Below are 12,022 nucleotides of genomic sequence, written 5' to 3'. Positions count from 1 at the left end.
GGAACCTTTCAACGGAAGATGTTTCAGGGCGGTCACTTTTTATACAAGGACCGATAACACAAGAAATAACGCGGTGTTCAGATTAAAGTTCTTTTTGTAATACTCCACATTTCAAATTTAAAATAACAACATTTGCGTCTGGATTTTGTGACTTTATTCTTCACTCTGAGGCTTGCTGCAATGTCGTGTGCTTTGGTTAGTTCATCGGGAGCTCAAATTCTTCTGGAGGATGGACGAGCTGTGCTGCTGGGTCGGGGTCCTGACACGGGAGTCGTAGACAAGAAGTGCTCTAGACATCAGGGTGATTTTATTAAAAATGCATTTATATTTTTGCACGCTTTATGTTGCTTCTTTAGTAAATGTGATCTTGCTTGTCGTGGCATTGATTAGAGAATTCGTGGATATGAGCATTCATTTGTCAACCAGTTCCACAAACTTAGATCTTTTGAGTTAAACAATAGGCAGTTTTCATTGCACTCATAGAAATCGTCAGCGACTTAATTTATTCAAGGGATCTTTCCTGCATGGTTGTAACAGTTGTGTTTTTTTTCCAGTGAAGGTGGTGGCTTGTTTTGCAGACCAGGATGTGGTTTTCACTCAGGTATGAAAACAAACACTTGCAAACCACCCCAATGAACACTGAGTCCAATTTGGCATTGTTATTCTTTAAGAAGATCCACCTCTGTAAGACAACAGTTCGTTTGCTCCCCAATCAGATGTCTAAACAAGTGACAATATCTTTATCTGTATTGGAATCATCCACCATGGTCGGTGTATAATTTAATTTAATTCCTGAAACAAGTTATGTTATCTTTTCACAGCTGGGTCCCAATCCGAGTTTCTTGGAGGGAGAAAAGCTTGGCCGAGGCCAGTCTGGTAAACTCGGACATGGTGGCACTCTCTACCTGGTCAACCAGCAATATCCGTTTAAAGTGTGCTTCACTTTGAGCTCACCCCACACTACTTCAAGTAAAGTAAAAGGAGGACTCATTAATTCGTTTGAAACAAAAGGTGGGAAGAATGGAAATGAAAAAGGGTCACCCTGGAGTCCACCTAAACGCAGTATAAAGGATTTCTTTCCAACCTCTCCCATGAAGGTAAAATAAATGTTTACTCACAAGATTTATTCTAGAGGTATATTTGTGACATGTTTTTTTCTGTCTAGTCGACTAAAAGGCCTCTCAGCCTCGAGGGAGAACGTCCTGATACAAAGCGCCACAGAGGAAACAAGGAAGTCCCTACTAAACAGAATATGGAGGCCAGTGAAGATGAGAATGAGAAACTAGCAGAAGAAAAACTTAGACATCTTCAGGAATTGGCAGAGTCAGCCCTGAGGGAGAGTTGCAAGAGGAGCCAGGAAGCAGCAGAAAGTCAGCCGTCATCTTCTTCACCTTGCTCGAAAAGCACTTGGCAGCAAATTGGCAACCTCATGCTTTATACTGCAGAAGGTGTCAGAGGAAGTGACAAGGTAGGCACTACCTTAAACCTAAAATGTAATCATCAGTAGTATATTGGAATACCAAGACATGTGCTAGCAAGTGTTTTGGTTATATAAATACGATCCATAGTTGCAATGTTTTTCTCTCCAGATTGCTGGCTTTGACATAGATGGCTGCATTATTACCACTAAATCAGGCAAAGTCTTTCCCACTGCGCCAGATGACTGGAAGTAAGCTTTCCTGCAACCTAATATCCAAATGTTTAACATACTATCCCAAGTTAAGAATACATTGTTTTGCCTCATCAATAGGATTCTCTATCCTGAAATTCGACCTCGGCTGACCAGCTTAATTAAGAAAGGATACAAGGTGGAAAGAGCAAAATAATTTTTTGCATTACATGTAAACAAGTCAATTACTTCTTTTTGGTACCTTTTTCTGGTGTAGGTGGTGTTTTTTACCAACCAAATGGGAATCGCTCGAGGAAAACTGAGACCAGAAGTCTTTAAATCAAAAGTGGAGGACATCCTTGCAACACTTCAGCTGCCCGTGCAAGTAAGAGTGAAAAACACATTCCAACACTGTGCCACAAATTGTTTATGACCATTTGAGTCCGTTTCAGAAAATGTATCAAAACATGCAGTTTGTACAAAGAAAATACTCCGTTTGGGTTTACACTTTTGCATAATTGTCTGTTTCCAATCAAATCGAGTGCTACATCTGACAGTTATTTAAACATTTTCTACAAAACTAACTATAATCTAAAGAACTACATATATGTATGAATCCGGGCTAGCATTGGTTAATAGATTAATCATTAGCTTTGTACTGGCTAAATATTTTATTTAGCACCTATTTGGATCATAAAATATTTTACAAATTCTACTAATGGTAAGGGACCATGCTGTTGTTTTCTGGACTGTAACGACAAGCTTTAATACTGGAAATAGACTTGTAGCTCATATCTTTTGCAAGCCTGTTCTTGTTGCTCTTGTGATGAGAAGTAACTCTGGATTGTGATCTGTTTCTAAGGTGTTTGTAGCAGCTGGCCCAGGAAACTACAGGAAGCCAGTAGTGGGAATGTGGAATCATTTGTGTGAAAAGGTACGTTGCAGTTTAGCTCATATGGATAACAAATTACTTTGTTAATGGAAGGATGTCTTGGAAGAACTCTCATCAACATTAGGTGGGAACTTTAAACACCAAACTGCATTACTTTGTATTATCTTATGTTTTTGGTACAGGCCAATGACGGAGTTTTTGTGAACAAAACACAAAGTTTTTATGTTGGAGGTGAGTCTGTATAGAACATGATCAATTATTTTACTGCATCCTAATATGAATGCCTTCTGCTTCAAATGAGCAAAAAATAAATAATTTAATGGAAACGGGCTCATGGATATCTATTGAGTTATACTGTATTAGCAGCAATAATAACAATGATTGTAGTAGTTTGTTTGAAGTATGTCTTTTATCACACTGCTGAAATGTATTTTACACATTTATGTGGAGCTTTGGAGAAAATAAGCTGTGTGATTAGATTGCTAGTCTTTGGAGTGCCTACTTCATATGTGTTAAAGTGCGTTAGTGGACAGACATTTAATTAGGAACAGGCTTTAACCGTGTGTGCAGATGCTTTGCTTCAGCATTTAGTACCTATCTCATGACATCACTATTGCTTAAAAACATTAAACTGTTATATCGAACTATAAAATTGGAGCCGCAAAAATAAAAAATAAAAGCCTTTTATTAGCCTTCGAATTACCAACGGATTCATACATTAAAGTTTAATAATTATTACGAATATTTCTCAAACCTTGAAAAACTATAAAAATGTTGGTGTTGTGCACATCATCCTACAGGAAACTGATTTAAAAATATATATTTTCCTCCCTCGTCTTTTTCGGGCCAACGCTTTTTTGAGAAATCTCCACGGACCCACTAGGGTATTGCTAAAGAGCAGCATGTGGCTCTAAAGCTGGTGTAGGGGTATCCAAACTATGGTCAAAGAGTCATTTGTGGCCTCAATTCACCATGTTTTGGGCCAGAATTTGGACAAAAATATGAATTATGTTGTACTGACTCTGTTTTATATATTTATATGTATAACACACACACACATATATATATATATATATATATATATATATATATATATATATATATATATATATATATATATTGTAGAGCTATTTAAACATGCAAATGACCAGTCAAAATATTATTAAAATATTGTTCTTTTGCCAATATATATTTGAATTTCAAGGTACATACTACTCATTTTTCACATATGTACATATAGTAAAATTACGCAAAAGCAGTAAAAATTATCCCCTAAAAGAGCAAGAAAAAAGTAATTTTTAAAAAAAATGTTTTTCTTTTTCTTTTCTTTTTTACTTTAATGTTTTAAATCCATCAACTGTGCAATTTAAAGTCAAATAGGGAGCAATAGTTGTTTTATAAGTAACATTTTATGTGAGGGTGCTAAATGTGCAAATATTACATGAACAATTCTGAAATACTGAACAGCTATATCATTTTCAAGCGCTTTCTCCATAATGGTTTCTCTTTTTGGAGGTTTGGTACAAGATGAGATAAAACGGCCTTTTAGAAACTGTTTATTTTGCAGCCCAAAATGCACTTTATTTTGTAATTGCTAGATTGACTGATTAAGATGTCCTTGAAAATGTTGAAGTGGCCCTCGCATCCTTGAAAGGTTTATATTTCGTAAACACTCAAAATTAAATAAGTCTGCAATACATTTGAGCTTGCAAGGAGGAGAGAAACCCTCAGGATGCACAATCCCAACCTGTTCTAAAGGTCCTCGCCTGAGCCCTTTCTTTTAAATCTCCTAGGTTACAAAAAGCAAATCAGCCCTAAAGGGTTTGAGAATCAAAGAACAGCAACATTGTTAGCTAATCTTGACAATGATGTAAACAGTGCATAATAGACAACAGTAAGAAATAATAGTCAACATAATGAACAACCCTGGCAACCTATGCAATCTCATTTGCAAGTGTCCAATAGTTTAAACAGAACTTCTGTATTTATTGTAAGGAAGCAAAATTAACATATCACTTCTTTTTTTCTTTATATGGCCCCCAGATAGAATATTGTTGACACCCCTGCGAAAGTGTGCAACTGCAGACAAAATTAAATATTTAGATTTCACCCTACAGATGCTGCAGGTAGACCTGAGAACTGGGCCCCGGGGAAGAAGAAGAAGGACTTTTCCTGCAGTGACCGACTGGTTAGATCTCTTTTTGCTCCTCACGCGTTCTTAATTAACAAAGATTTTCAAAAACAACCAATTTTTCACGTCCACAGTTTGCACTGAATCTCGGCCTGCAGTTCCATACACCAGAGGAGTACTTCTTGGGCTGGAAAAGCGCCTCTTATAGTCTACCACAATTTGACCCTGTGAGTGAGAGATAAGTCCTGCAATATTATAAAAATGTGACAAAATAGGTTGGATGTAAGAGTCCCAATGTTTATACTTTTCTTACATGTAGTTGTACATATCTTATACTGAACTTGGCAAATGTTCTAAATATGTTTTCACTTGATTTTTAGCGAAAACTGGACTCTAGCGCCAGGCTGTATGACCCGCCGTCTGCATCCCTCACATCAAACAACACAGAGGTCATTGTGGCTGTGGGCTTCCCAGCCTGTAAGTAAACGCTGACAATCGGTGAATTCACATTACCCTCGGTTTTGTGTAAAAGTATACTGGTAAATGTGTGAATATCGTGTACGTTTTATCCTCTCATGAAGTGGTGTTTGACATTCATGGAAAACTAACTTTTGCAAAGGTGTAATGGAAAGACTTTTGTTTTTTTCATTTAATTTCCAGCCATCATGTTACCCAATCCGATGAAGTGTGTCCAGAGTTATGATGAGCAGTTATATAATGTTTTATACGTCATTGAACTTTAATTGAACAAATTATATTTGCCAATGTTTAAACAAAAATACATTGATACCCTATATATATATATATATATATATATATATATATATAATATATACAGTGAAGGAAATAAGTATTTGATTACACAAAAAAATCGTACATTATGATTTCTGGATTTTTCTTTTTAGTTTATCTCTCTCACAATAGACACCTACGGTGGGAATTTCAGACCCTTCCATGATTTCTAAGTGGGAGAAATAGCAGAATAGCAGGGTGTTCAAATACTTTTTTTCTTCACTGTATAAATAAAAAAAAACAAGAGTAATGACCAACAATCCCCAAGGTATCAAGTCAACGATCTGTTTCACATTTCCACACGGATGTCCAAACATCAGTTCCAGTAAAATAAATAAGGCTGCAATAGATCACTGTAGAAGGGCTTGCATCACTTAAGTCGATGGTTTTCACAAGTAACTTGAAGTGTGATTCGGACAGTGTTAGAGTTTCACTACAAACATCACCATTAACCAAAGAGAGATAGAACCTGTCACCATATTTAAATATCTTAGAGCTGTCATCAGAAGATGGTTCAGAACCAGAAAGCATGGCCATTATAGCTCAAACCACAGCCACACTTTCCAGACTCAAACCCATCTGGAGGGACAAGAACATATCAGTGAAATCAAACATCAGACTCATGCAAATGGACTCTCACAGAAAAACTGGAAAATAAAATCCAGGCCTTGGAAATGCAATGCTACAGGAAACTTCTAGTAATCACTTCACAAGGTCATCAGGACTGGCCAAGATAATTCTCCACGACCCAATAATAGGCCAGGGACTGTGGAGAAGGCTGTCCAGAGTTGCATCCTCAGTGGTGCCCGAACGACCCATGCGGTTAAGGGATCCATAAACTGTGATATTTAAAAAATAGCAGTCGTTTTGTTCATTTTGGAACATTGGCTGTTTTCGTCTTCAGTTTAAATCTGTTAAAGAAGTGACATATATTTAATTTTTCAATTTTTTTATCGATAGACCCTTTCATTAAATTAAAGTTAAAGCAAAGTGACATATTATTCCCATTTTTAAGCACTAATTATGATAGTGTGGCTTAGAAAACTCAACGTGCTTGTGTTTTTTTTGGGGGATCAATATCAATATATGTATGTGAAAAGAATTCTATATATATGTTTATGAAACAGGGACACTGGGGACACTGGGGACGGAGTGGCACCAGAAAATTCTTTTCGCAATACTTTTAAAAAACGTTTTGTCTGGCAGGCTGGATTTAAAAGCATGACTGCATGTGCCCCCCAGGCCGTACTTTATCTAAACCATGGGTCTCCAACGTGGTGCTCGCGGGCACCTGGCTGGCCCCTACGGACAGCTGAGGTGTCCACAGACCTCTTCTGAAAATGGCTCACTACTGGGTCATTTTGATTTCCCCGTAAAATTATTGTTTTAGTGGTTAACTGTGTAAATTTACCCCAGTACAATATTTAACCTGGTAATAACGTGATAAGTTGTCATTTTAGAAATGCATGTCGAACATGTAGCTCTTTGTGCTAATTAGTAACAAAAAGTAGCTCACAGGTTGAAAAAGGTTGGAGACCCCTGATCTACACCATGAGTGCAAGTATAACGTTCTATTGTTCTTTATCTTCTACCAGCCATTGAACCTCATGAGAAAAGAAGCAAAACACACTTCACTGGAAGCACCTTCAATAAAGATTTGGCATGGACAAAGGGGACGTCTCGCCACCAATATTAAAAATGATTGTTTTGTCCCAACTAATATTATGGAACGGCAGCGCGGATTGGTTAGCGCGTCCACGGCACAGTTCTGAGGTCTTGAGATACAACCTTCCTGCGTGGAGTTTGCATGCTCTCCCCGTGCTTGCGTGGATTTACTCCGGGCACTCCGTTTTTCTCCCACATTCCAAAAACATGCATGTCGGGTTAATTGGCCGGTCCAAATTGTCCTTAGGTGTGAATGAGCGAGTGAGTTGTCTGTCCCTGGGTGTCCACAAGTAGTTCAGGGTGTGCCCTGCCCACTGCCTAAAGATGGCTGGGATGGGCTCCAGCGCCCCTGCAACCCTACTGAGGATAAGCAGTGAAGATAATGGATGGGTAATATTATGATATCAATAAAAAATATCAATCAACGTCTCTTTCACCTAGCAGGCAGGAATGGTTAAATCACATTCCCTGTTAAAGTGCTACCGCATAGGATCAACTTGATTGGCTGAGATTTTCCCCTATTTTAGGTGAGACTTTTGTTTAGTTATGATTTTAGTCCCTACTAAAGCCTAGACCAAACCGACATCCTTGCCTACAAGTTAAAATTGGTCTTAATCTTGGTAAAATTATGTAACCATTGTGACTTTTTCCAAAGACCATTGGAAGAAACTGCTTGTGTTACTCAATTGTATTCTCTGAATCAATTTCAGCTGGCAAGTCTACATTCTTCCACACCCACATCATCCCAAAGGGTTATGTGTATGTCAACAGGGTGAGTAAAATTCCAAGTTTTAAAATATGCAAATCTTATACATTGATAAGAAAATGACAGTACTTGGGGCTACAGGTAAATTCCTCATCGAACTTTTTCTCTCAGGACACGCTCGGTTCATGGCAGAGTTGTGTGGCAGCATGTGAGCGTGCTCTGAAGGAAGGCCGCAGTGTCGCTGTAGATAACACCAATCCTGACCTTGAATCCCGCAAACGGTAGTACACATCTTAACTTCTATGAAAGATCTACATATGTTCAGTGTTGCGACCTCATAGCTCGCCTTTGTAGTTTTTTCTTTTGACCCGTACGGTCTCATTAAAAAGCGCTGCTGTGCTGTTAAAACAGGTTTCAGTTCCTCTTTTCACAGCGTTCGTTTCCGGTTAGCTTTTTGTAGTCAGCTTTTTTTGTTTTGCAGTGCCTTTTGATATCTTTTTTGAAAAAAGCCGCAGTCCTCTGGCAAATAAGGCACACGCAGTTGTTTCGGATTTTGGTACATAAATGCATTTAGTTACAAATCACAAGAAAATGCCATTTTGAACATCCACTTGATTTCACAAGTTTTAGCTCCCAAGTGTTTACTTTGCAATGTTCTCTCTTTGAAAAAGCATGAAATTGTACATAATAATCTACCTGCATGCCACGAGAGTCAAAGGACTCCACTCACCATGACCACCTCCTCCTTTATCTGCTGCCTTTTTGCGGATGCTACAGGTCTCTCAAAACAAGGACTAACAGAGGCTTAGACAGTTTCTTCCGCATGGTCATCGCCACTCTTATCAAGTGCTGTAAACAAATATATCTTGCCCGTGTGTGGAAAAATGAGTACCGTAAATTCCGGACTATAAGCCGCTACTTTTTTTCCCAAACTTTCAACCCTGCGGCTTATTTAGTGATGCAGCCAATTTATGCAATTTTTCTAACGGCCACCAGCGGCGCTCGAGTACAAAAGGTAAGATTTAGACTGCAACTTCTTAGTTTGTGCACAAATTAATTTAGCGTAGACATATCCTCAACATGCAAATTATAAAAAGAAAGGCACATGATGCAACTTTCAAGCTAAACGCAATCGAGCAGTCCGATATAGAAGGAAACAGAGCTACCGCACGTAAACTTTACTTAGAGAGCGTGATGCTAGGGTGTTTTTGAATAAGGAAGCGTGGGACGACGTCTATATGACAAAGTCTCTTTCCCATACTGAAGGAAGACGACTTTGATGACATCAGTTGTAAGGAGGAAGATGAGGACAGTTAACCGTGTTCACTACAAGTACGGTATGTTTTCTTAACAGAGCTGTCTACTGTGTTGCGAGCGTGTTGCTAGTAGCGTTTTGCTACCCTTCACAGGCACGGTTTGGGATGACAGTTATATTATTATTATTAAAGCTTTGAAAACTCTCTTGGTGCACCGTTTTTCTTTGTAAATATGTGTAACCATGTATAATATGGGCCAGCACGGTGGCGCAGTGGTTAGCGCGTGTGCGGCACAGTTCTGAGGTCGTAGGGACCTCCTGCGTGGGTTCAAATCCAGCTCCCGGCCTTACTGTGCGGAGTTTGTATGTTCTCCCTGTGCTTGCGTGGGTTTCCTCCGGGCACTCCGGTTTCCTCCCACATTCCAATAACATGCATTTCAGGTGAATTGGCCGGTCCAAATTGTCCCTAGGTGTGACTGAGCGAGTGAGTTGTCTGTCCCCGTGTGCCCTGCGATTGGCTGGCAACCAGTTCAGGGTGTCCCCTGCCCACTGCCCGATGATTGCTGAGATAGGCTCCAGCACCCCGCGACCCTACTGAGGATAAGCGGTGCAGCTGATGAGATGAGATGTATAATATGTATTTGCAACTGTATATTTTTGTAATGTATTTATTTTAGAAACTTATTCTGATATGTTTTGTACGAGCAAATGAGAAAGACTCGGGCTGATGGGAAGTGGAGTAAAGGTGAGACGTGTTTGTGGACGCGGCCGACAATAGTGGATATATATTTTTCCCACCCTTACCTTAGGAAATATACATTTTTTTTCCTTGGATTACTTTCAACAGGCACCCGGACTCTGCAGGTCTGCATTAAATCTTAAGTACCGGTATCATTTTCCGTTCATTTTGCCGGCTGTGTTTTTTGGACTGTATCGGGTATGGGTTAATTTCGTGTTTGTATTGCGTTTTTTCAATGTGGGCGCATGCGGCTAACATACAGGTGCAGCTTTTGTATGTACAAAATTGATTTTCCTCCGCACTGTGGTGGGTGCGGCTTATAATGAGCTGCGCTCTATAGTCTGGACTTTACGGTATTCCTTTTCTTACTCCTCAACTTTTACTTTGGAAATTTGTTGCTGCCAACGTCATTGCGTTTTCAGTCTCATTGTCAACAATGTTCACTACGTTGTTATCAATGACAATGGAGATGATTCTATTGTATCAGAATGATAGAACTATTGGATGCTCAGTTTGCCCGAGTTGTTTTGTGTATTTATGTGTGTCAGCTTATTTATTCAAGCACCGTTTCCGATTATCTCTTCTAGTTATGTGGATATAGCCAAGGCAGAGGGTGTGCCCTGTCGCTGCTTTCACTTTTCAGCCAGCATGGAACAAGCCAAACACAACAACAGAGTATGATTCATAATTCCATCTGGTCACCTGTGTTTGGTGAAACAGCAATTTCTTCATGTCATTGTTTTTATTATTGTGAACAGTTTCGCGAGATGGCGCCCTCAGACAAAAAACATGTGAAAGTCAATGACATGATTTTCCAAAGCTATAAGTAAGTAATGTCAGCTTAAACAATGATTATCTTTTTCAGGTACTTCTTTTAACTATGCTAACTTCTGGCTTTTTCTGTTGATGAACAGGAAACACTTTGTGGCACCTGCTCTCTCGGAGGGATTTTCCGAGATCCTCAGCATCCATTTTGTCCCAAGCTTTAAAGATAGCCAATCAGAAATCTTGTTCCGACAATTCTCTGAAGGATGACGGCCCCAAACGCATTTTGGACAATAAACGAATCATGGATTTCCACAGTGAACATCAGAATGGTGAAATTGTGCTAGAAAGCAAAAAAAAAATTACTTTTTTGTATGAAATGTTGAGTTTAGTATTAAAGTTTGAAAATGAGCAACCATCATCATATTTTGAAATTGTTTGATTTTGCCTTTTGTTTCACAATGAACGGTTATTTTAAAGGTGCCGTCCGGAATTTGAAATTTTGTTCTACTCTGAATCAATCTTTTGGCTTAAAGGTGGGGTGCGGCATTTGAAAATTTAAGGCTGCAATCATGACTTTAAGCCAGGTGATGGCAGCTGAGTAACGCATAATTTGCATGCATGTCTTAGAGGCGCTCAAAATAAACTCTTCTTTACCATCTTCTTGGGTGTTTGTTCCGTCCAGGATAGGCCTGATAGAATTAAGATTCAAGCAGATAGGCGCATTTGAGAAGAAAACATAAGGGCTCTTTGAACTCAGTCGGGCATTGTTAAAACATACTTAATAGGGAAAATATTTAACTTTCAACTTTTTAAGGACACCTTAAACTACCCCACTATTAAAGTTATGATCGCAGCTCATTCAACAAGTGCGTGAATTTCCCGCTCAAATAAACTTTTAATCTTTTTGGGGTTATGGGATGGCGTTTAGATTTTATTTGAAACAGGCTTTTTATTACTATTACCATTTTCATGCTATAATAACTCAAAACGGCAATGATGAGCATGGAGTCAATTTGCCCCCACCCCTCTCACACATTTTCCTTCTACCTAAAGTGTTGCGCTTCCCAGAAAAGCGTTGTTAAAAGTAAAACAAAAGCAGATAAATGCTCTTTGAACTCAGCAGGGCATTTTTAACACATACTTAAAGCCCCAATGTTTAATATCTGACCAGTAGATGGCACTGTGTTGTCTGGTACGAGCGAGGGCCAGTAATACACTGCAAAAGTGGGCAGCAGGATGCCGGACAAACATGATGCCGACACAAGTGTGGATTCCACCGTGGGGAAAAAAAATTCCCGACCTATTTATTTTGTTTTTTATAAAAATGAACATTGGTATGATAGTTCATGTATTTTTGCCTAATATTCAAATCATTTTTTGTTTGTTTCTTACTGGATGGAAGGATTTTGTGCCAATGAGAGGCACTAAACACTGCACACTGTCCCATTATTAGAGAAAATATTCT

The 12,022-nt window shown here is 38.9% G+C and overlaps 1 protein-coding gene across 2 annotated transcripts; it reads left to right on the top strand.

Moving 5' to 3' along the window:
• Positions 1 to 2: 2 nt before the first annotated feature.
• pnkp (polynucleotide kinase 3'-phosphatase) lies at positions 3 to 10,978 on the top strand. Of its 2 annotated transcripts, XM_088345681.1 has the most exons (18): positions 3 to 301; positions 555 to 601; positions 822 to 867; positions 1,012 to 1,097; positions 1,166 to 1,468; positions 1,590 to 1,669; positions 1,751 to 1,808; positions 1,887 to 1,994; positions 2,472 to 2,543; positions 2,684 to 2,732; positions 4,619 to 4,689; positions 4,767 to 4,859; positions 5,013 to 5,109; positions 7,800 to 7,861; positions 7,967 to 8,076; positions 10,377 to 10,464; positions 10,548 to 10,615; positions 10,704 to 10,978. In XM_088345681.1, exons 1-18 carry the CDS (start codon positions 181 to 183, stop codon positions 10,822 to 10,824), a joined length of 1,680 nt encoding a protein of 559 aa, XP_088201807.1. In that variant the 5' UTR covers positions 3 to 180; the 3' UTR covers positions 10,825 to 10,978. The 2 variants fall into 2 exon arrangements, with proteins under 2 accessions (XP_088201807.1, XP_088201806.1); XM_088345680.1 differs by having other exon boundaries at positions 4 to 301; positions 822 to 1,097.
• Positions 10,979 to 12,022: the final 1,044 nt, after the last annotated feature.

This window comes from Urocampus carinirostris, chromosome 10 (assembly GCF_059441175.1).
Source record: "Urocampus carinirostris isolate Australia breed hairy pipefish chromosome 10, RoL_Ucar_1.0, whole genome shotgun sequence".
NCBI classification, from domain to species: Eukaryota; Metazoa; Chordata; class Actinopteri; order Syngnathiformes; family Syngnathidae; genus Urocampus; species Urocampus carinirostris.
Note: the sequence above shows the minus strand (reverse complement) of the source record. Positions and strands in the feature narration are given on the sequence as shown.